Raw genomic sequence first — 23,673 nt, forward strand, 5'->3', positions numbered from 1 at the left:
TATAACCAGATATTCAGATTTAAATCAAAGTAGAACATAAATTACTGATCTGCTCACTCCATTGTTGTTGCAAAATCAGTATAACATACCATGTCATTCTATATAGTGGAGTTTGTTCTGAAGAAGAAAATACACATTTAGTATAGTACAGACTTGCTAAATCAAGTGATGTTTTGGGGCAGCCTTAACCCCTGCAGGAAAAAGGGATTATCTTAGTGGAAGATTAAATCATGAGGACCTGAAACATCAGCTCACAGCTTTATTATTGTTACATTCACATCTAGCATAATTCAGAAGATCCAAGTTCAAGTCAGTTGTTACAAATACAAAGTATAATATTTGCTCTTGCTGAGGTAGTTTATTAAAATGTGGTAAATCATTAATAATTACACTAATTACAACATGTTAAAACATAATTTCAAAAATACCTTTTTACAATTGCTATGTAAAGGCCCAGAAGGTCAACATGCTGACAAATACTGACATTTTTACCATTTTAAAAGATTTCCAAAAAGTGTATTCCACTGCAGAGCAGGTTTCCACTTTTGGTCTTTGACAATGATGAGTCCAGCTGACTCTCATCTTTTTGCCATGTAGTCGTGAATGGACTTGTTAAAAACTGCCAGAAAGAAATCTGCATCTTCCATCGTGATGCACATGGGCGGTTTGATGCGGAAGGTCTGAAGTGGTGAGAAAAACAGAAGACAAGAGGGCACATTAACAGGGAAATGTGAAAACGGGTCAGGCGCTTCACACTCTGCTGATGGCAGAGCAGGCGCTTCAGACAGTTCTGCAGCACAATGTTTAGAAGATAAATGTGAGGTGATGACAAATGTTTACAGACAAGAACACACAATTCAAGAGGAACCCAAATAAACAGGTTTTAAAGGTGAATTATGTTGGCAGTACATTAAAACACATGCCCCTTTGTTAATGTTTTTCTTTAAGTATAAAATTACCATGCAGCAACAGCATTTTCTTTCTGTAAAAGCCTGTTAAAGCATCATGCTGTGTCGATAAAATTGCAGGTTAAAAAATAGCTCTATTTAAAATGCTATGCAAACATGTTACACTTGATGTAGATGTCAGCTATACCACATGCTGAGCTGAATGCCAATACCTGTCCGTAAAGTCCTCCTTTCCCTATCAGGACTCCCATGTCTTTGACGTCCTCAAAGATCTCATTCATCGCCTCAGGAGACAGCGGGTCCCTGCTGGCCTGTGGATGATAAAGATGAGGTTAGGAAATGTAACAGTAACCGTAGTGATTAAAGTAACTAATATTATGATCACTAACTAATTGATTGTAACCCATGTACCTAACCTCTAACTGTTAATTGGCTTGAGAAGCTTAGTGGTCTGGCCAGCTTGTGCTTATCATTTTCATTATTAGTAAACCATATTTACAATTTCTAGGCTAATTACAGTGGTCTCCTGAAGCGATAAGAATTTCTGCTTATGGCCAATCAGTTACTTATTTGAACTGTAAACTGAGTGGTATTTTTCACACAGAAATTGGGAGTGGTGACAAGTAAAAGATGTCGATGTACTCCATGAATGGTGTTTTATAACGTGTATGATGGAATGAATGGGCAGAGGAAACCTAAAGTGTGTGGACAAGGTCATAGTTCTTTGCTCACTTTAAATAGATGACAAAAATATTCTATGACTAAAATTGTATTTACTTGAGGGAATTTATCAGGAGTCTCTGTACTGGCTCTTCCCTCCACTGGCTCTGTATAAATACAATAGTATCAACAGAATACAGATGGTCACTGCTGCTCCAGCTAATGGTTAACTAGGTCAATGCTGAACCATGACCCTAGGGGCACAGCACAGACACACACACGTTGTTCAAGCATGTGAGGAGAGGCGAGTTACAAACTTAATACCTTGTCTTTGACCATTTCCACTCCAATCTGCAGGCCTTTTCCACGGACATCACCGATAATCTCATACTTGTCTCTGAGTTTTGCCAGTTCTTTCATCAGATATGTGCCCACATTAAGACTGTTCTGCTGCAAGCCGTCTTCTTTGATAGTCTGTTAAGTAAAAATGAGTTTAGTCATGTTTGAATTGTGATTCAGTGGAATTCTGTCATTCTGAATATTTGTTTTCAGATGCAGCTACAACATTAATACGCAGACATACACTGAAGTTTGAACAAACTGGAAAACTCCCTGCTGATCAACAGAGCCTGAGGTACAAAACTTACATCAAGCACTGATGAAGCAATCGCACAAGCCACAGGATTTCCTCCAAAGGTGTTAAAGTGAACCCCTTTGGTAAACGAGGCTGCAATTTCTGGAAAACACAAAAAGAAACAAGCTCACACCTCCACCCGCTGCTGCAGTGAATCAAAATCTTCCCTCAGACAACATGCGTCATAAACGATTCATGGTAATATAGAAGTGTCTTTATAGAAACGTCATCAAGTAGGCTTTCATTAAAAAACAACAAAAAACACAGGAGGTCAGTTGCAACAATGGATGTAGAAAAACCATAGCAACGAGCAATAGAGGTCAGGATCAACAGGGCTTATTCGGTCAGCGTTCTTTTTTTCCCCCCAGCATAATACTGCAAAGGCATTCATTCATTATCTATCATCTTCAGCAGGGGAGCCAGGAATACTTAAGGGTTACGTGATGTGATGAATCACAGATGGAGAATCTATAATTCCATCTGCCCACATACGTTCAACTGTCATTAACCTCTGAAATTACTGTTCGTAAATGTATAAAATGTACCTTCTGGTGATAAAGGGTGTTGGGGTGGGTTGAAAATATCTTGCAGCATGATTTCCGCTTAGCATCAGGAATGGAAAAAATAGTGAAACATGGTGTGTTTCTTTTTTTAATAAGAGACTGGCTCGACTATTCCTCATTACTCATCAGTCATTGTTGCTTTGAGTCTGTTTATTGGAATGAGTTGAAACCAAGTGGCAACCTCCTTGGCTGGGAAATGAAAACTTTAATTCCTTGAGTGACTGCTTGAGGTTGGCTACAGAACATGCCAATCTCCAATGATCCACGTCTTTGCCAATTTTTAGATTACTTGATTACTTTACCCACTGTATTCATTTTTGCAATAACATACAAGCATAAGCATTATCTCACCTGGTGTTGTGACAACAGCTCCCATTGGAAATCCATTACCAATGCCCTTTGCCATTGTAACCATATCAGGAATAACGTCATGACCTTGGAAACCCCAGAAGTGGCTTCCTGTTCGCCCAAATCCAGTCTGGACCTGTCAGGTACAATTTCATTTCATTTTTTTAAATTCAAATTTCACAATATATATATAATCCAACCATATATATTTGCATTTCCAAAATAGAATTATTGGCATTTTTATTCAGAGGTGCTAAAAAGATGGAAACATACTAAATGACAGTCCATATTGTGTTTCCATTTTATGCCTTTCTACAAATATCATTTCTACAGTATATATCGTTTACTTGTGCAGACATCCTTATCTTGGATAGATAAGTACTTCTATCAAGATAAGCAACAAACCGACTCAACTCAACTCATTTATTGACTTGTTGTCCTATGAGAAGTAGGTGCCATTGCAATGATCAGTAGGATAACTATGAGTCAAATGAGTATGTGTCATATAAAAGGAGCCACTCATCATGACCGAGCACCAGCACCAAACAACAGACAAACAAAGTTGGAGTTGGAGACTAGCTGGTAAACATAGTAGAACATTTCATATTTCAGAGTGAATATAACAAACAAATCTTTATATGAGTTATAATGTTGCTCTGTGTCTAATGGACGTTAAAATATGGAACAGTTTGCTCACTTTCTCTAACTTTATGGTTGTTGACAAGTTTGTGTTTAAAGCTTGTTTGCTTCTAATTGGCCAAATAGATTAATGCCAGTCACACAATAATTACTATGATAATGAGCCAAATTCAATAATTTGACAAGAGTGTATCATCTTGTCCATATTATGTACAGGTAACTATATGCATTCACCATATTTGCTGTAGTTTGCATAATTTCCACATTCAACACACTAGAAATATATATATATTTAAAAAAAACTGAAACTTAAATGAACAGTGACAACTTATTATTCAATATATTATTATTAAATATTAATTCACATCAAATATTAATATTGTTCATACAAATGCTCCTTCTTTTGAAGCAGTGGATCTCTTCTGATATAATACATTTGTCCAAATCAACATAGTTTACATTTAAATATATAAAATCCATCAATAGAAATATTTAAAATATCTAAAATAGATGTCTAACCTCATCAGCAATGCAGACCCCTCCTCTCTCTCTCACAAGTTTGTAAGCCTCCTTGAGGAAGTTTTTAGGGTACTGCACAGCTCCTCCAACTCCCTGTAAAAACCAAACACATTCACACATTCACATGTCACAGTGCCCATCTCGATTAACACAAACACTCTTCATACTAAACATGAGAAAACAATGAACATGGCTGGCATACTTACAAATCACTTGTTTAATTGCTGAAATTACTGTATATTTATGACATCTGGTCTATAATCAAGTTTAATATGGCAAAGCAACTGATGAGACATGCAAAGGTATTGCAGCATGGTGACTCATTTCTTGTCATACTCTATAACAGAATATAGTACCTGAATCGGCTCTCCAAAGAAAGCAGCAATTTGATTTGGGACACTTGTAGCTAATGTCTCTTTGAGCTGTCCGATGTATTGCTCATTTGCCATGCAGTGACCTGTGGGATCAAACAAGGGTAAGTTATTTTAAATAATACAGACATGTGTCCAAATAGGAAAATCCATGAATATAAATGATTAAAATCTGTCTACAAAAGCTACGGGCTGAACAATTTTTCAATATACTATTAATCATATCACAGCAGTTGTTTGTTTTGCGTAAACAGTCATGTAGATATGCTAAGCTTTCTAGCTGAGACTCAAACGCTAAAACTAAAATTCCTGAAATTGGTAAACGGTCAAAGGAGGTAAAAACGGTAAATGATCAACAGTAGGAGACTTTGAACTTTATTCAAGCAATTCAGTTTTCAGTGTTACATGGGCTTCCTATGTTTTACCCTCAGGGTTTTTGGGAAGAAATACAATGTGTGAATTGCACCACATATATACATAGCGTAAAGATGTCAAAGAAGTCTGTTCAGAAATATTAAACTGGGCAAACATTTTAAAATGTTTTTTTATGTGGGTGTTGTTCTGCCTGTAAATTCATGCAATTAATAAAGAACACATTGAAAACACCTACAACCTGTGGTCCTGAACATAACACAGTAATGAAATTAAGGTTAATGTTTTGTTGCACTATTGCAAAAGGGGCCGTAATGCTTAATCTCACTCACTGATAACTATCTTGTTTTTTCCGGTTTATAAAGAGCAGTGTGAGTGTGTTGAGCCATGTGTTTGTGTACCTTGGGCACAGCTACATTCTCTGATGGTCTGCACAGGAGAGTCCCTGCAGTGGTTTCCTCCCCACGGACCTCTGAACACATCAGGACACATGGTCTGTTTATTGGGCAGAAACCTAGTCAGCTGGATCAACCTGACAGCAACAGTCACTCATAAGTAATGCTGCACAAACATATATTTTGTAGCACAACACAGCTTCCGCTCTATCTTCAGAGATGTTTATTTATCATACAAGCATCTGTCCATTTCTATCTCCTCCATATATAATATATTCACCTTCATCAAAATAGAAATTATAAGGTGCATCTTCAATTTTCAATACATCATTTATACATACATTTGTGCAGCCTAAACCATTGGCAATGGGGTATTTATATGCTGCGTTAGAAGTAAGACCCATGGTCTGTGGGCTACCACCATGGTATGATCCTCTGGAAGAGAAAAATCAAACATTTTAGAAATTTAGACTATCAACAATCAACAATCAAGTTAGACAATGTGCGATTTGCAGAATCAATATAAGAATATAATATAAGCACACTATAGTCACAAAGAAAAAAGATAAACTACTATAAGTCAATTAAAAAAAATCCAGACCAGCAAAAAATTAAAATTGTAAACACTACCTGTGAATTTTTGTTTTTAGTCTTTTAGTTACTTACTCTTATATATTAACAACAAAAATATTTGTTTATATAGTTTTATGTAATTATGAAGCACCCAAGGATGTTTATTGATAATTCTTAAACAGAAAGTGCACCTGAAAGTGATGATGTCAAAGTTGCCAGTGTGAAGTCGAGCCATCAACATAGCCAGGTCATTGGCTTCTGAGCCGCTGTTGGTCAGATATATCACCTGGAGAGGGACACAAAGACCAACAGACATTTTAATTACAGCCTACATATTTATCCAGGCTCCTGTCCTCATCTGATTAAAGTAATAAAAGCCACCAAGGTACCTTAAGTGGATCTGGGAGGTAGGAGGCTAGTTTCTCACAATACTCATGCAGAGGGGGATAGACGTAAATGTTTGTGGTATGCCACAGTCTCTTCAGCTGATGCTCTGCTGCTGCTGTAACTTTCCTGCACCCACAGGTTCAGATATTAGAACAGCAATGACTGAATATAACATAAAACAATCACATCACTGTAAAACACTTGACACATCAAAGCAAAAAAAAAGGATCTTACGGGTGGCAGTGGCCCACACTGACAGTAGCCACACCAGCAAAGAGATCCAGATATCGTCTCCCGTCTACATCCCACAGCCACTGCATGTGTCCCTGGTGGATGAACACTGGTTTCTTATAGTAGGTGACCCTCATGGTCATGGGGTTGCAATTTTGTCTGCGGATCTCCAACATCCGCTCTTTGGACATACCCTGGAAAAAGACAAATGTTGGTCAGGGGTTACAGTATAGGAGAAGCATCCTCTGTGAAAAGAGCTTTTAAAAGAGCTACGCTGTGTGCATTCATCAGTGTAACTGGAGTCTGTGGGTGTGCCTGTGCAAATCCCACTATAAATGACAAATGATTGAAAGTGGTAGCTATCTTAGTCATTATAAACATGATAACTTATTATATTTATTGCCGAGATGATTAAAGAATGAAGAAGCCAACTGTGCAAGTTAGTTAACGCTGTATGCTTTGGAGGATATTGCTGTTACCTTGTATTCCTCTGGTTTGAAATTGCACGGGGGCATGTCTGGGACTTCTGTGGAATGAAATGCGAAGGCTGTTTTCTGACATAATGCACCTGTCATATAATTGAGATGAGAAGTTCAGTCAGCAAGATAAAAAAAAAGGCAATTAATCTTTGAGAAACTCCATGAGCTATGACATTTCTGTGACCTCACATTGTGAAAAACAGGTTGCTGCCTACTTTCCCATGGTTGTAAAATGTTTAGTAGAGGGAGCACTAGTCAGCCTGGCAACAATTCAAGCAATGAATGCTGGATTTTGCCCCTGGAATAACATTGACCTGTGCATTATAAGGTATAAATAGCCTGTACTTAACTATTTCCATCCCGGTATAGAATAAAAGGGTTGCATTGCTATTTTATATAACATTTTTTACATAATAGTGGGTAGTGCATTGTACTGATTTCTACTGTGAACATACACTCATTTGGCACCTATACCTTTGAACTAACGCAGATGTCCTGCAATGAACCTCACCTTAGTAACACAAACAGGACTGACAGATACCGGATATACCAGTTCAACAACACAACAAACAAACACAGTTTCTGTGGGAATCATTTATGTGGGAGAAGCAGTACTCGAGTACTGTACTTTACTTTCTTAGATACTTTTACTTTTTTTTCTGAAATGTTGTACTTTTTACTTCACTACATTTATCAGCCAGCAAAGATTTTACAAATACAACATGCATACATGTGTATGACATAATACTGTTTTACACATTAAAGTATACAACCTTATTAAATGATAAAACTATAATGCTGTTAATACTTTATCATGGTTATAAATGTGTGTTTTCTTGTATGGCTGTTGTATTAGACTAACTTTAAGGCAAACAGCATACCGAGCATAGCGTTAATCACCATTTACCTGTGAAAGTTAGACAAGTTTGTGGACGTATTCGCGTTAATTTGGGCTAAAACTGGGCAACTAATGCTCATAAACAACTGTGGTCGCTCTCCATTACTTTACTGACACACAAACGCAGGTTAAAGTCTAACTTAAACACACCCAGAGTTCAGGTTGTAACGCTCTGAAGCTCTGAGCTCGACATTTCTGGATTTTTCTTTTTTGTGTTCGTCTCCATGGTAACTCACCACTTGCCAAGTGTATTTTGGACAAACGAGGCCGAGAGCAGGACTGTCCTGTTACAGCTGCACAGCGGCCACTCAGACGGGAGACAACTTTAAACATGTTGAGCAGTAACAGAGGAAACGAAGCTATCTTTACGGCTACCGTCCCCGTCTGACACCGAGCAGCAGCTGACTAGCTGTTCAAACTTTCTTTCTTTACAAACTTTCTGGGGTGGTCCCACGCTGCAACCCCTTTGACGTCAAGGGGATGCGTGCGCACGTACATATGTTGCCTCAGTGAGTGTGTGTGTGTTTGTAAATGTTCAATAAAACGCATTAACAAAGTGTCAGGTGACTTAATATCTCAATGGTCTGCACTATCAGCCTTAGTATAACCATGCATTCTTTGAAAAAAATTGACAGATACTTAAAACTCAATTTCTAATTTATTTTTAGCCCTTCCCAGTGGTAAAAATGGCTTTACCCTCCACACACAGGTGGTTGAAGACAACTCCTTAAAGCAACCTCACCACAAATTGGTATTCTTGTGATTTAGCACCCCCAGTGTGCAATACTATACATGTATTTGTTATGATGTTATGATTCTAATACTTATGATCAAAAACTTTGCTAAAACTCAAGCATCAAGTGTCTTAACAAGTGTAAAAACATAAGACATAGCACCCAGCTAATGTTACTTACATGTTCAATGGCAAGAAGCTATTACAAAGTCAGTCCCGGTTCATGCTTGGTCACTTACTTTTTTGTATTATCATCCTCTTTGCTCTCTTCACCTCTGCCATTATGTCCATACAGGCTATGTGAACGTGCTTGCCCAGCTCCCGTTCTGGCATGACACTCTGCTCACCATCAGCATTCCCTGAAAACCTCCACTTTCCATTTGGTCCGAAATGGCTGTGGTACAAACACTCTCCTGGTGCTCTGAGCTCACATAATATACTATATAACATAATATACTGAGTATATGGGTGATTAACTGCACTCACTGATGTAGTTTCATCACAAATGTTAGCTTATGTGAGGTAGCAAGCTCAAGCAGACATTTTATATATTTAACAGTAATATAATATGACTTAGTTATATTTCTGAATTGTTTGCAAACTGTTTATTACATTATGTCAGTTTATGGGCTCTATAGACAGGTTCAGATTACTTGTTTTGTCTGATCGACAGTCTAAAACATTCAATATAAGATCATATAAAATACATAAAAGGACTAAATTGTCACATTTTATGAGGCAGGAACACAACATATCTTAGGGCCCCTCTACCTGCCAAATCCTACAGTAACCCCTGATCATCTGTGATTTAATAGAAATAGCAATACTACGTATTGAAGAATCACTTCATAAGGCATGATTAATACCGAATTTATTGTATCATTTATGATATTGAGAAGAGATTTGACATGTATGTTACCGTTTGTTTTTGCTATTTTATTTTTAACAAAAAAAACAATAAATGAAGAATGCCACTGATTGGTAATTACACACATGTAATAATAACAAGCATGTAATCAGTACTAATAGACACAAAATAGAGATCAACATTACATTATTGTATATTGTGAATTTATTATAAGCATGATTTGTTTTTTATAATTAAATTATAATTTTCATATGGACAGCATGCAGATATAAAAATGCAGAACACAGCAGTTTATCACAACAGAGACAGAGTCACTTATTTGTTTAGTTTCATGACACCTTTTTCCGATGCAAAAAAATTAAACATCTTTGTAGAAATTCCTTTATTGATATTTTAACACTTAACTGAGAAAAGCAGTCATAAACATTTATACAAATAAGTGTATATACATAAAATAATCTCTTTATATACAGTATATACAAACAGGTAACAAAACCAACATAAAGTGTCTTAGGAACATACAGACTCACACTCACACAGCCTCATTCCCATGACTGGAGGCTGTGTCTTTTTTTTCCCAAAGAGCCTATTTTTCGTTGGTTTTGGACAAAGTGAGGTGAATATGCTATTTCAGGTTTCTAGTTAGTTTCTATGCTGTTCTTTTGTTTTGGCCAGTTATGTTTATCAGCTCCTCTAACCTTTAAGCTGAGGTAAAGGCAAGCAGTCATGTCAGAACAGCCACTTAGGTAGGAAACTATATATGTGTTGTCCTTTGTATTGACCATATTTGCAATAATAATAATAATATATATAATGCAAATGAAAAATGAATTAATTGTATCACTCTGGCCGGCAGGAGGACTTGTACCCCCCCTCAGCAACCTGTTTTCCTGCACTAATGTCTTGAGGATGTAGATTAGTGTTCTAGAGGACATGTGCACGTACAAGAACAAACACAAAATAAAAAACATTTGTTTAAGCTTCAAAATCTGCCACAAGTGTTCATTTATTCATAATGCAATAAAAAAACAACATTTTACCTGAGGCAGTATACCTCAATAAATTTCAATATCAAAAGTGCATGACCTGAAACGTGCCTGTGACAGAGGAAAACATTTATGACAGAAATATTAATCATGATGACAACATATGGTACCACATTTTAGATGTATACAATCAATCAGATTCTGTAAAAACATTAAATGGAGAAGATGGAAAACAACTAACTGTGATTTTGTAACAAGAAAATATTGTCTTTGCAATCATTTTTGAAGTATGTTGGTGTTTTTTTTGTCTCAGTCCCGTCCTAGAACAGGTCTTGCATGTTGCAATATACCTTCCAGTTGGGCTTATGGTGCCCTAGTAAGTGGGAAGTGTGCACATGATGGCAGTGTCAACATAACCATTCACTGCCAGAACCATTTCATCCTGGACCGGCATGGCAGTGTGAATGCAGGCTGTAGGCTTTTGTGTAGTGGTGACTGTGGACGCTGTGTGGGAGTGCTCTCTCGCTCCATTGGTCTCCTGGTCCTCACAAGGACACCTGTCTTCTTCCATCACTCCTCTCTGGAGCAGCAGTATGTTGTCACTGTTCACGCCCTTTACCTTACTGTAGTTATCCCCCTGTGGCATTTTGGGGCAGAGTTCGATGTGACGGCAGCCTTTTCCAACGGGTTGGAGAAGCACCATATCCTCTTTGTTGACCTTCTGAACTTCCACGTACTGAGTGGATCGGAGATCTGGTGACTGCAGACCCGCAGGTGCCTGTTTGCAACCGATGCTGGAGATGTTGACATCGCTGTGGGTCATGTGGAGTTGCTGGCTGGCTTGCATCTGGGGATGAAGCTGATGAGGTTGCTTGTTGCTCAATCTGAACTCACAGTAGCTTGGCTCGAGAGACTCCCTGGTGCTGTGGCCAGGCTGGGTGAGGTAGGTGGACGAGGAGTCTGGGAGGAAGAGGCTGTCGGAAAGGTAGTGTTGTTTGGCCATCTCAAGTGAGCTCTGTTGGTCAGGTGGGTTTGAACTGTATTGAGGCAGTGGAGAAAACACAGAAGGCCAGGTCTTCACCCTTCCACTGGACATGTCAGGACTAACAATGTCTTCATGAGCATAGTTCAACACTTTCTCCTCCCAGTCCTTCTGATGTCTCTGTGCCTCCATCCCCATTCTTTCCTGATCTTGTTGCCTCTCTTCTTCTTTTGCCTCTCCACAGTTATCTATCAGCAGAGTGTGGCTGTCGCAGCTGCCTCGACCGGAGTCGCTGTCAGAAGTGGAGCCCTCAGATTTGAGGCAACCATCGTGGAGATCTTTGCTTTCCTGCAGCGTCAGCTCCTGCCCTTCAGGGATATAGACCTCTAAGTACTCCACAAGCAAATCCTCAAAGTTGGATGATGTTGTGGGAGGGAAATCAGGCACCATCAGTGCACTAAAGATCTCCTCAGACTTGCCATTCTACACACAAAGGAGACAACACAGTTGTAGTGGGTCAAAGGTGTTTTTTCGTCTTTATATATGGCAGTTATTGTATAAATCTAAACATTGTTCCATATGTTGCTACTTTACCTTGAGAAGCTGCTTATCAAATCCTTTGATTTTAGGACCAGGAACTGGTGGCAGAATGCAATGCTTCAGACTGAAAAAAATAATAATCCAATTAAAATCTATAAATATGAGTGGATAATAGAAACCAATACAATATGTATCTTGCTGTATACTCTAAAAGCCCAGAGTGTCATATTTTGTATACAGATGGGTGAAAAATTCAAAAATAAATTGCCTAAAGTAACATGTTGGGTCGCTATGCACTTCTAAAACAGCTTCAGTGCTCCCTTCAGACTTTGATTTCTTTCTCTTATTTCCCTTCAGTCCTCTCTCCTTTTTATTCTAGTCTGAGTACAATTATGGCTTTACTATGGTAGTTTGTTTTTACTCAAGTTGAAACAATTTTAACTTGTGTCTCTTCTCACCCTCTCTTCATGTCTCATAGAAAATGAATACGGGTCGTCAATGCAGTGCTCCAAAATCTGCCACGAGTGTTCACGGTTCCCTGTATGGACCCATCTGCTTTTGCTATGTTTCTACACTAATTCATGGTTGTTCATGTTTTTCCTTTAAATTTGTTACCCATCTGTACATTATAATAAGTAAGAATTAAAAGATCTCAAGATAGTAAACTACATTTCATGTAGGTTTTTTATTGTCTTGAAACAATAAAATGACAATTTGGTTTCCATTAATTACAAATACATGTAAATAACATCTGTGACACATTGCAATGGCATTTGAGCTATTTTCTCATTATCTCAAGTAATTGCTTTCATTTTAAATCATCATATTCCCATTATCTATGTGAAAAGTACAGCTGCTCTGGGCCCCTGTAGCATACAGCATGCATTTATTCATAATTCAATAAAAAACATTTTACCTGTGGCTGTTCATGTGCAGCAACCAAAAGAGAATGACGAAAATGAAGGCAGAAAAGACCGTAATGAGGATCCACACTGACTTCTCTCGAGGGAAATCTTTAAGAGACAACATGAGTGCTTCAACACAAAATATAACCTTGTACTGTTTTATTATCTATTTTATATGTGTGTGTTTGTGTTTGTGTTTGTGTGTGTGTGTGTGTGTGTGTGTGTGTGTGTGTATATATAAAATATTGGTAGATGTCTTACAGTCAGGAACTTCGATGTAAGAAGTGGAACTCCATTCACTCCAAAACCCATGATCCGGCTTACAGCGCACCTGAACGAGGTATGAACCACCTGACCGCAGGCTGAAAATGTTAAACATCTTCTGCTGGCCTGCAAGGTGCATCTGAAAATACAACACACATTATTATTGCAATTATGTACAGTCCAGTCAGTCCTTCGTGCTGTCAGTATATAGATTATAAATATTGCATATATGAAATACAAAACAGGAAAAATGTATTATTTTGTCAATATCAGGTCAGAGGGTAAAACTGCAAAACAGTACCCTAGTGGTTATATACAGTAGTTATATAGTGTGATCAATAACTGGTTCACCAACATGAGATCACAAAGACTAACCGTTAACGGTTAATTAACAGTTGTTGTTTTAACTACCAAGTCATTTCCTTGTATGAGTGACATGTTGCATACCTCCCATTTATTTTCCTGCTCCAACTTGACACGGATCTCGTACATGAGAGTGATCCAACCAGAGCGGGTGTCAGCCTTATGTGGTGGTTCCCATGACACCCGCAGGAAGGGCCAGCTTTTGTCCTCCTTTACAGTGACTGCTAGCCTCTCTGGAGGATTAGGCTTGACTAAAAAAGGAGAAAAAGTGAATGAGAGAGGCAGTGTTTTGTGTGTGTGACTGAAGGAAGAAGTTTAATTGGATAATAATGTTTGAACCACAGTACAATAGGAGCCAACTGTGACTGTGCTAAAATGAGGTGAGTATCCACATCTCTTTCTCTATGTAATAGTAAACCAACTCACACCTTTGACTTTCCAAATATTTGGTGTAGTTGAGATAAATGTTAATTGTTTAGGTGTTAAGTTATCTTCTTGAAGATACATAGTTGACAATTGTGAGGTAGGTCAGAGAAGTCCTAACAAAGATACTGATAACCAAATCAGGTCAATGCTACTATAAGAGAATAAGGGGAAGTAGAGCACATCCAGATAAGCAGCCTCAAGGGTAAGGCAGATACTTGTTAGGTGTTTTAGTTATATGGGATTACACTCCTTTTGGACCTTTCATGAACAAAACAACATGCTTTTATATTTAGCAACATGACAAGATAGGACACATTTCATGCCTCATACAATATGTATATATTGTTACGTAATATGAAGTAGATCTGCCCAGTATTTATATTTAATCAGATGTCAGACGAAAGGCCTCGGTGTTATTCTACATTTTTATTGTTAACAAATCCAATGAAAAGACCAAAAACAGAGGCATGTTTGTTTATCTCTCAGTATATTTCAAACTCCCCTACTGTGTCTGTGACTTTCACCCCAAAGCCACATTTGTTCCTACTTTTAGAACATATCACAAAGACATTTTTTTATTTGCAGAAAGGTAAGTGTAAGTTAAGTAGTCTCCTAAAGCGACACAGGGTACTGGATTGAATTTTTTTTGGAGGCTATTTTCAGCAATGGATTAACACACTCTGGTGAGTCAGCAGGACGGTGTACGTGGAAAAGATAAAAAAAAAATCACAGTGTCCATTTTAAACACGTCACCCAGTGAAACAGTGTGACACTTTTATGTGTGTTCTTTTTTTTTTGACAACAATTGAGGGTGTATTAGGCTTTGGCTACATGGACAATACTTAGGAGCTGCTCATTGTGGCTCATTTTGCTCTTTTCATGGGTTTTATAGACAGTCATTATATTTCTTTTACATTTGATTTGATCCCTATCAACCTTTATTCAGCAGGCTGACAAAATATATATTTTAATTTCACTACTTTAAAATGGTGACCTTCAATGCACAGTTACAGCTTAGAGGGATAGTTAGTAGAAAGCATTAGCCCCAGTGTAACCCAGTGTGCCATTGAGCAGCTGTGCGAGTGAGCATTAAAAATACCCTTTTTTAAATCCTCATGGGGAAACTGTACCTCGAACATCGCACTCAAACATGAGAACTAAAACAAAAAAGCAGCACATGTTCCCTCACCGATGTACACCACATCTATGTCCATGGGGTCGGAGAAAGTGCTGCCCAGTGTGTTGGTGGCCACCACAGTGATGTTGTAGTTGACCCAGATGGATGTGTTGTTCTTGTTAAAGAAGCAGGAGTTCTCTCCAGCTGTACGGTAGTCAGGACACTCGTACACTGTCTCAGAGCTACAAAAGAGGCAGAGGAACAGCATGTAATAGCATGTGTTTCTTATGTTACATTTCCAAAAAACAGCATGCATTCTTCGTGCTTTGGGGAGGGAGATAAAATGAGATAAAGAAGAAGAGAAGGCAATCTCAAGATAAATGAGGATGTTTATTTTTCTAAACTGCAGACAGAAATAGAAAAAAAAGGTTCTGAGTCATCAACGAAAACAAAAGAGTGCATTGCTACTGTGCTTAAAGGATAACCTGTTGTTTGTTACTTCTTTATTTCTGACACTGATTAGGACTTTTACAATATCAGATTATCACTATACGATTATTGTGGCCAAAATAATTCAACATAATGCTATTAAAAAATGTGAGAACTTCTTTAACTTTAATTATGCTTTGTCTCCTTTTGGGGAAATGAATTACACTGAAAATATAATAAGTGTAGGGAGGTGGAGGAAGACTCTGTAACCATAAATGTACAAAAGTGTACAAGAAGAACAATTACAAGGAGTGTCAATCACAAACTGGGAATGAAAAAAACTAAAATAACTTAAGAGGTGCTGGATTACTTACCCAATATGTGCATCATTACATGACATAAATATTTTATATTTTAAATATCACAGTTATATCATGTCACGACACCCCTCCTCTCCATTTGTTATCTGTACTCTTGTATCTGTACTTGTGTTATGTAACCCTGATATGTCTTTGTGTAACATTTGTGTCTTCTGTTTCCTCTTTTCTTTCCTACTGCAGGTTTCCTCATTTGTAAGACATTTTGTTTTCAAGAGGGCACTGAATATAAATCAATAAACAGCTCACATGTTGTATGTAAGCACCTGGCAACCACGTAGACGTGGGAGCTTTAATTAAAACAACATGGAGCGTTTACATTCAGAAAGCAGGAGAACATGTTCTTGTTGCTGTAGCAGCATGGTTCTGGATGCATTTACCCCCAACTAACTCTCACCCCTTGGCCAATTATGAGTAGGCAATAGCAAGAAGAAAATTTCAATTGCATAATTTCTAATTTGTGATGTGGTGGTTAAAAAGCAAGAATTCAACTCACACACAATGGGAAATGTGTAAGGATAATTATGCTAAGGTAACCTAACAGACTGCTGGCTGTAGCTGCATATTCAACAGGCAGATATGAGTGTAGCAAAAAAAACAAAAAAACAATACCACCGCATCTTTATCCTCTGACATTTCTGCACTGATGCAATGCTCTATGTGTATGTTGATGCAACATCCTCATCTTTGCTGACTTTAGAGCTCCACAGCCGTGACAAAATCAAACCTTGTTACTTGTCCGTTTCTCAGTGTGACACTAATCAGAAGTAAACTCAATCGAACAAAATGAGGTTTGTGTGGTACTACAAACAAACTAGAAGCCACTCACTTCTCTTTGCGATAATACAGGGCGTGGGTAGTGGGCAGTCCCCCATCAGAGCCTGGTTCCCACCAGCAGGTAAAGGTCTCTTTTTCGGGAGAACGACATCTGGTCAGCGTAGGCTTCCCTGGTGGACTGTAGCCTAAAGACAGGAATGAAAGCAAGTGCATTAATACTAAACAGTGTGTGTCGTGTAACAAAAAGGTTGACAAACTCTGTCTGTTTAATTAAGAGTAAGGTCTGGTAAAGGCCTTTACCCAGGTACTACAGATGAAAATAAGCTTTTAGCTATATCTGGTACAATACATGTATTACGCATTGGCCCTGTTAAACAAATAAACGGAGAATAAATAAAGTACAAAACAAAGTAATTTCATCGATGAGTGCTGATTTAGAGTACAGCAGTGTTTTCATTTAATGTGTCACTAAGCTTGACGAAAGATGAAAAGAACATATGTCCACAAACAGTTCAAAACACATATAAATGGCAACTATTGCCTGCATATTAGTCTTAAAAACTCTACATGATTACAATAAACTTGATCAGCCATTATCAAACCATATCATGCTTTACAGTTACCTAGTGTTTCTGTGGTACTGACAACATGTTAAGACATAAATATATTAACACAAACACAAGATAAAGGACGTGATATGTCGACAGTCTTCTTGTCAGTTCGGCATCAATATAATCCACGAAGATAAACGTATACCTGGTTTCCTACTTTGTGTCTGGTGCTAAAGAGAGCGCATAAACCTGCTGATAATATTAAACATGTTTGATTTATAGCAAATAAATCAATGAAAGCTGATATTTCCAGGAATATTTCCAGCAAAGCGACTCTCAGCAGACCCTTATTTCACTGGATGCATAGATGACACAAGGCAGTTGGCCTGTGGTAACATGTAGACCTTAAGAAAGTAGTTTGCAAGCTAATGTTATGTAATGTTAATGTATTGCTTGGCAACAGTGCAGTCCCAGTCTATGGGACTATTTGTGCTGGTGGAGCCGAAAAAAAAATGTAATAAACAAAGAAATCCTGATCTGTTTTGACTTATTACTGTTAACAAATAAATGGACATTGTAGAACTTGTTTATCACACTTGCGGTTGTGATGTGCTGAATATCAACACGGCTTCGACCACATCACAGCCGTGCTGATATTCAATACAACATAACTCCTTCTTGTGTGGTATAGCTTTAATAAACAACACTATTACTATTACATCCTACCGACTCCTCAGATGTCTTATCTCATAGCCAGAAACTCAAGAATATATTCAGACTGTGTTTAATCGAATATCACTTACGTGTTCCCTTTGCATGTGGCATAGAGACTAGCAGAAACAACAGCAGGATAACTTCCACCGCCTTCTTCATCATGGCACCACAAAGCCTTGGCTGTTGGGTGAAGAAACAAACAAACAAAGAAAGCTGTGTATGGGGGAACCTTTCGTATATGTGCTCTTGACAAATCAAATGACCCATGATGTTTGATGCTGTTCGCCAAAACAGCAGAGCTGCAAATGTTGTGTTGAGTCACAACATGCTTGCATGACAATGGAAAGCTGCCTTAAAGTCATAAGTGCAATACTGTCCCTAATTCCCTAAAGACACAATTAGGAAGAGACGACGTAGGTGCACTGTCTGTTTACCTATTATTTCTTCCTGTCTAGTTACAGAACATCCACGTCTAAAACAGACATGATACATATTAAAACTACAGAGAAAGGAATGTGTGCTGTTTCACTAACGATTAAAAAACATCCTCTCTGTCTCTTTCTACCTCTACCAGCTGGCACATAACTGACTACATAATCCAGAGTCCAGGCTTTTCCCCTCACAACACAGGCACACAGCAGGGAGGATGCTTCAAATGACTCGGAAATCTGCATTAACGTAGCCATGTGCAGAGCTATTACTCAGCGTGACCTTTCACCTCTTAAATGTGTAGGAAAGTGAGGGAGAGAAGATAAGAGGAGGGGAGGTGATATAGAGGCCAAACGGATGAGAGAGCTGATGTTGCATCAGTGCATCTCTCTCCTTCTTCCGACTGTTGTTGTCGGTTAACATTTGATTACTGAATAAAGAGACCACTTATCTTTTTTTTTTGTAGTTTAACTTTAAGCCATCAAAACCAGGAGGAAACTAAAGAACGGACAGATGCATGCTTACATTCTCAGAATTGTCCAGAAAAACCTTGAACGAAATCCAGTTGACCTGACACAATGTTTTTTAAATGCACACCGATTTGATTCTTATTTGCATGAAACTACAATTGACGCACTGTAAGAAAATGCTGGATGCCACAGGTACCAGGAAAGTGACAATTAGAAAAGTATAAACTTTCAGAGCCTTATGTGACTATATCTTTTTATTTAAGCCAATTTTGTTTAAGGGAGATTATTATTATTTTGGACTTGTAAGCTGTCATTGTCCTGACATACAGTTATGTCCTGGAGTGTTTGTGGTATTTCTAAGAATAAGACTACTCAGCATTTTGTTATTGCGACACCATACACAATTTACAATCTAACCCTGCAGGTAAATCCATTAGCATCAACCATAACATGTTGTCAGTCTGCTCAGAGGTGTGACTGTCCTTTGAGACTTTCAGCAAGTGACTATTATCAACTCTTCTGTATGGTGCCTTAATTTCAATAGCGTCACCATGATCTGATAATTGGCATTAAGGTCAAGGCACTGGATTAGCCTCCTGCTGCATATAGTCGTCTTACATAACCATATCCCAAACTGAATAAGCTGCTAAGCTTGGAAAGTGCAGGCCCACAGTGCGAAGCTCTCTTCCCACACATAACATTGGTCCGAATGTTAAGTAGCATTTCATGTGGATTTTAAGGACATTTTCTATTTTGGTACACCTGTTTTTCAGTTTTACCTCAGCAGCACTTGCCCCCCCCCCCTGTCTTATTTGTTAATTATACTGTTTATACATTTCAGAGAAAACGTACTTTTAGCTGCATTCTTGCTGGCTCACTGCTTCACAGTTGTCAGTTAGATTTCAATTAGTCAGTCAGGATCATCTTGTGGCCTAATTTCACACTACTGAAGATGAATCATTTAAGCTTGGTGTCTATCAGTAGGATCGCAATTTCAAAGGGTGACGAAAGGACGTGTCAAATGACTTGTTGAGGTAAATGTGAGTGGTGAAGTAAGACGATCCCCTGTGGCATGGTGAGGCAGAACTACAGAGAGTTCAGTTTCTAAGAATCTGTTTCGTTCTTCTGGGAGTGCACAAAGTTCACAATTTCCCATAATGATTTACCACACAATTATGTATTTCAGTTTTATATTAACTTGCTTTATATCATCATACTCTATTTAAAGGTAAAAAAAATATAACTCCCATTCATCAGGGTGCCACTGCAGCCTCTATAATGTTTTGAGAACTTCAGTTTTTTGTTTTTTTATAGCCACACAGTGTATTCATTAAGTAGATCAGCAGGTTTGGCATGACAGAAATGTGGCTCAGTGTTCCTTGATCACCACTATTACTAATCTGTCCTCTAATGTAACAAGATAGATAGTTGACATTACAAATTGTAAATTTGGCCATGAGTTGTTGTGCAGTTTGCGTGAAAGAATGCGTAAAACATACACTCATGCTGATTTCATATCAAAAACCTTCATCTGTAGTCCAGATTAGTCTGGCACATTTCCCAGTAATGTTAAAAACCGGTTTGATCACCAAGACCAGCACCTTTCTTGGAACTAGCAACAGCAGGGAACAGATATTAAAGTCACAGAGGAAACTGGAAGGCAGTCCAAGTGCTCCTGTGGTCTTTTTTTGTATTATCACCTTCAGGACAATTTTAATCATACTACTGGTGAGGTACATGTAATGGACAGTGCAGACACAAGCTTGTAGTATAATATAAGATCCTAATACCAATCAATGTGTTCAGATAAAGCTCTCTGATATACTATATACTATACATATGCCAGCATACATTTAAGCAGCGTACTGAGGTAATATGAGTACATTTATGACGAAATTCACACAATGAAAACTTTCTTGTGACCTTTTACTGTAACTGTGTTGCCAGTAAAACTGTGTTTCCTCTCTTGGCCAACTTATATCCTGTAACCTCCTGTGTCTTTGACGCACTCAAACGCTGGGTTGGTAAAAAAGAGGAAATAACTAGGATACCTGTGCCTGTAGCAGGCCACTATGGGTCCTGTGTTTAATAGAGCTAAGCAAGGTTAGTTGTTTTTGAAGGTGAAATAAATTAACCTCTGATTTCACCTGACACGGCTGAGATCACATTTAACAGATAGATTTAATGTGTGCGTCTCTGTCTGGATTTGATTGCTAGTTACAGATTTTATGATGGTGGGCGTATTAACATTCCAACTGACCTCCATGTGGTTTGTCCTATTACAGACGCAAAATGTGCTGAAATATCTGGAATGTGAATGTGTATGTGGGAAAAAGTGAGAGGGAAGAATACATCTTTTGATGTTTAGTTGAACAAAATTAAGGAGACTGCATTAGTAAATAGCTTACTTTCAATGCTGTAATAGCATATTTGTGAAAATAATATATTATCATGTGTTATGTAATATAATGTCATTAAAGCTTGAATGTTCTATTCCTGTCCAAGCTGACACTGATTTGATATGAGATTTGTCAGATGATTTGGAGTGGGAAATACTCATATTGCAGTGTTTAAGTACAGCATATCATATTAATCTATAGGTGTAACGAAGCGGTACCTCTCTGATCTGATAAAACTGACACGCACTTCTCGGAACTGTGCCCTTCAAAGGTGAATAATTAATTATTATTAGACACAAATATAGGCTATATAAAGCCACGGTGCAGGACCAGCAGTGGAAAAAGTCAGTAAGCAATGGCCTCTTTCACCTCTAACCCCCTTTCCATGGAGAAAGGACAGATCATGACTGAAATCCCAATACACCACAACCCACAACCCACCATTATCATCCTCCTACACTAAAGAAAATGCCAATCAGTCAGCTGCTAACCAGGAGATGAGTCTTCTTTGAGAGCAAAACAAACAAGAGAAATATCACACTCACTTCCATGTCTCCACTGCATGACTAAACTCATATAGACTCCTCAGAGATGTTTATCCAATAATCTGTCCTACAATAATAAAAATAAGAATAAACAACTTTACTGCACAAGAACAAACGTGTTTGGCTTCTTCCTTTTTTTCTCTCTCTCTTGCGTAAAAACAGACACACACACGGAAGCGACAGGTAAAAGGTGATCATAATAAACCTCCCTCACTCACCTGCGCCCTTTGGCAGCTTTTGTAACAGTAATTACCCGGTTTGGACTTTGTGACGCTCAAAGTCAAGGTGAGTTGTAAAATGCATTAAAGTGAGGTTTTGTAGGATGCCTGCATGACCCTGATGGGAGACAACATGTCCATCATCTACTGCTGGACTGCTGTATCTGGGTTCCTTCACACCGATCCTGATGTTACACTCTTTACGCGCTGAGAAGTAAATGTTCTTCTTACCAGCAGTGAGTTATCAGTCTCTCAGTCCGTGCCTTGGTGGTGGTGGTGGTGACTCCTCTGCCGGTTCCCAGAAAAGAGGAGACTTGGCGACTTTGTATCACTGCTTTGATGACAGCAGACTTGGACACCGGCCGTTCCCGGGAAGCTTACCCGTCCTGACAAGCGGAGAAATCGCAACATCCTCTGTGATCCAGAGGAGGGCGGAGCAATAGGTGCGCACTCACCCATCCATCTCCCGTGTAAAAAAACTAAACCCTGCCCACGGTTTGGGTTGCCACAGTCTCCTGTCGTTTAACGTCAGCAACGTTTACTCGCTGCGATTGGACGAACATCGGTCCGCGCTTATTATCTATTAATGAAGTCCCAAGAAATAAACACTTGCTTCCAGGAGAGAAAGACATCCAGCAGAAGTTTCTCAAAGAAAAGTGAGAAAAAAAAGGAGCCTAGAGAGTTTAAAGATGATTCAGTGAAAAAAAAAACCCTGTCATGCTGATATGTTTTGTGTCTGAAATATTTGTTATAAATGTTAATTAACATCCCATTTTAATATATATGCGTGTTACAGGAAATGAATGACAGGCAATGCTATGTCCCCTTAAATGACAAAAACAAGTTTGCAGTGGTGGAGGAAGTATTAATATCCTTAACTTAAGTTAAATATGTAAGTCAAATACTATTACTTTAGTACAAATTTGAGGTACCTACTTTACTTGACTATTTTACTACTAATAACTTATACTACTCCACTACATTTTGTCTGACAGCACAGCAAACTATGTAAAAGTCTCCCGGATTAACTGCAACTGTACTTGCAAAGTTCATGAAAAGTCATTTTAGAGACATGTTGTTCTCACAGGTTAGTGACACTACAAACATAATGCTTGTTAAATTTACAATCATAATGCTTGTTAAATTTACAATCATAATGCTTGTTAAATTTCGACCCTGTGATACACCAATATGTTATGCCCCTGCTGTGAGTATATTTATTTCGTGTAGAAAAATATATGACCTATACTTTCCCACAAAACAATAAAAGTTTCCTCTCCTCGGGTCAACACAGGGTCCTCATTTGCTGCTACCTTAGTGACTTTTACTCGCTCTGAACATGAACAAATATTGTAAAACATCTTGTAACTATCAGGACATACTGTGCTCCGCTGAAACCTCACTGGTTCCTCTTACTGGGAGCTGTAAACATAGTAAGGTTCCCCAGATGACACGTCTCTTCTATCATGTTTATGTGTGAGTTTATCTCCATGTAAGCTGTTTGATATGGAGGGTTTAAGGGTTAATACACTCATTTTGTTTAGGTTGTATTTCTCTGAAAGGAAATTAATACAATTTAATTAAATTAGTATATAGCCCACCT

General features: G+C 38.2%; 2 protein-coding genes across 2 annotated transcripts; both read right to left on the bottom strand.

Moving 5' to 3' along the window:
- Positions 1-352: 352 nt before the first annotated feature.
- Positions 353-8,437, bottom strand: LOC104928235 (alanine--glyoxylate aminotransferase 2, mitochondrial). The gene is made up of 14 exons (XM_019275531.2): positions 8,214-8,437; positions 7,080-7,168; positions 6,604-6,794; positions 6,372-6,495; positions 6,174-6,268; positions 5,751-5,844; positions 5,416-5,509; positions 4,628-4,728; positions 4,272-4,364; positions 3,117-3,249; positions 2,216-2,304; positions 1,893-2,042; positions 1,121-1,219; positions 353-680 (listed from the first exon to the last, which is right to left on the bottom strand). Exons 1-14 carry the CDS (start codon positions 8,308-8,310, stop codon positions 579-581), a joined length of 1,551 nt encoding a protein of 516 aa, XP_019131076.2. The 5' UTR covers positions 8,311-8,437; the 3' UTR covers positions 353-578.
- A 1,508-nt stretch (positions 8,438-9,945) lies between these two features.
- On the bottom strand, positions 9,946-22,544 carry prlra (prolactin receptor a). The gene is made up of 9 exons (XM_027282251.1): positions 22,302-22,544; positions 18,099-18,189; positions 16,797-16,929; positions 15,234-15,403; positions 13,703-13,869; positions 13,253-13,394; positions 13,003-13,099; positions 12,141-12,210; positions 9,946-12,029 (listed from the first exon to the last, which is right to left on the bottom strand). The coding sequence occupies exons 2-9, from the start codon at positions 18,169-18,171 to the stop codon at positions 10,938-10,940; spliced, it is 1,944 nt and encodes a 647-aa protein (XP_027138052.1). The 5' UTR covers positions 18,172-18,189; positions 22,302-22,544; the 3' UTR covers positions 9,946-10,937.
- Between the last annotated feature and the right edge of the window lie 1,129 nt (positions 22,545-23,673).

This window comes from Larimichthys crocea, chromosome IX (assembly GCF_000972845.2).
Source record: "Larimichthys crocea isolate SSNF chromosome IX, L_crocea_2.0, whole genome shotgun sequence".
NCBI classification, from domain to species: Eukaryota; Metazoa; Chordata; class Actinopteri; family Sciaenidae; genus Larimichthys; species Larimichthys crocea.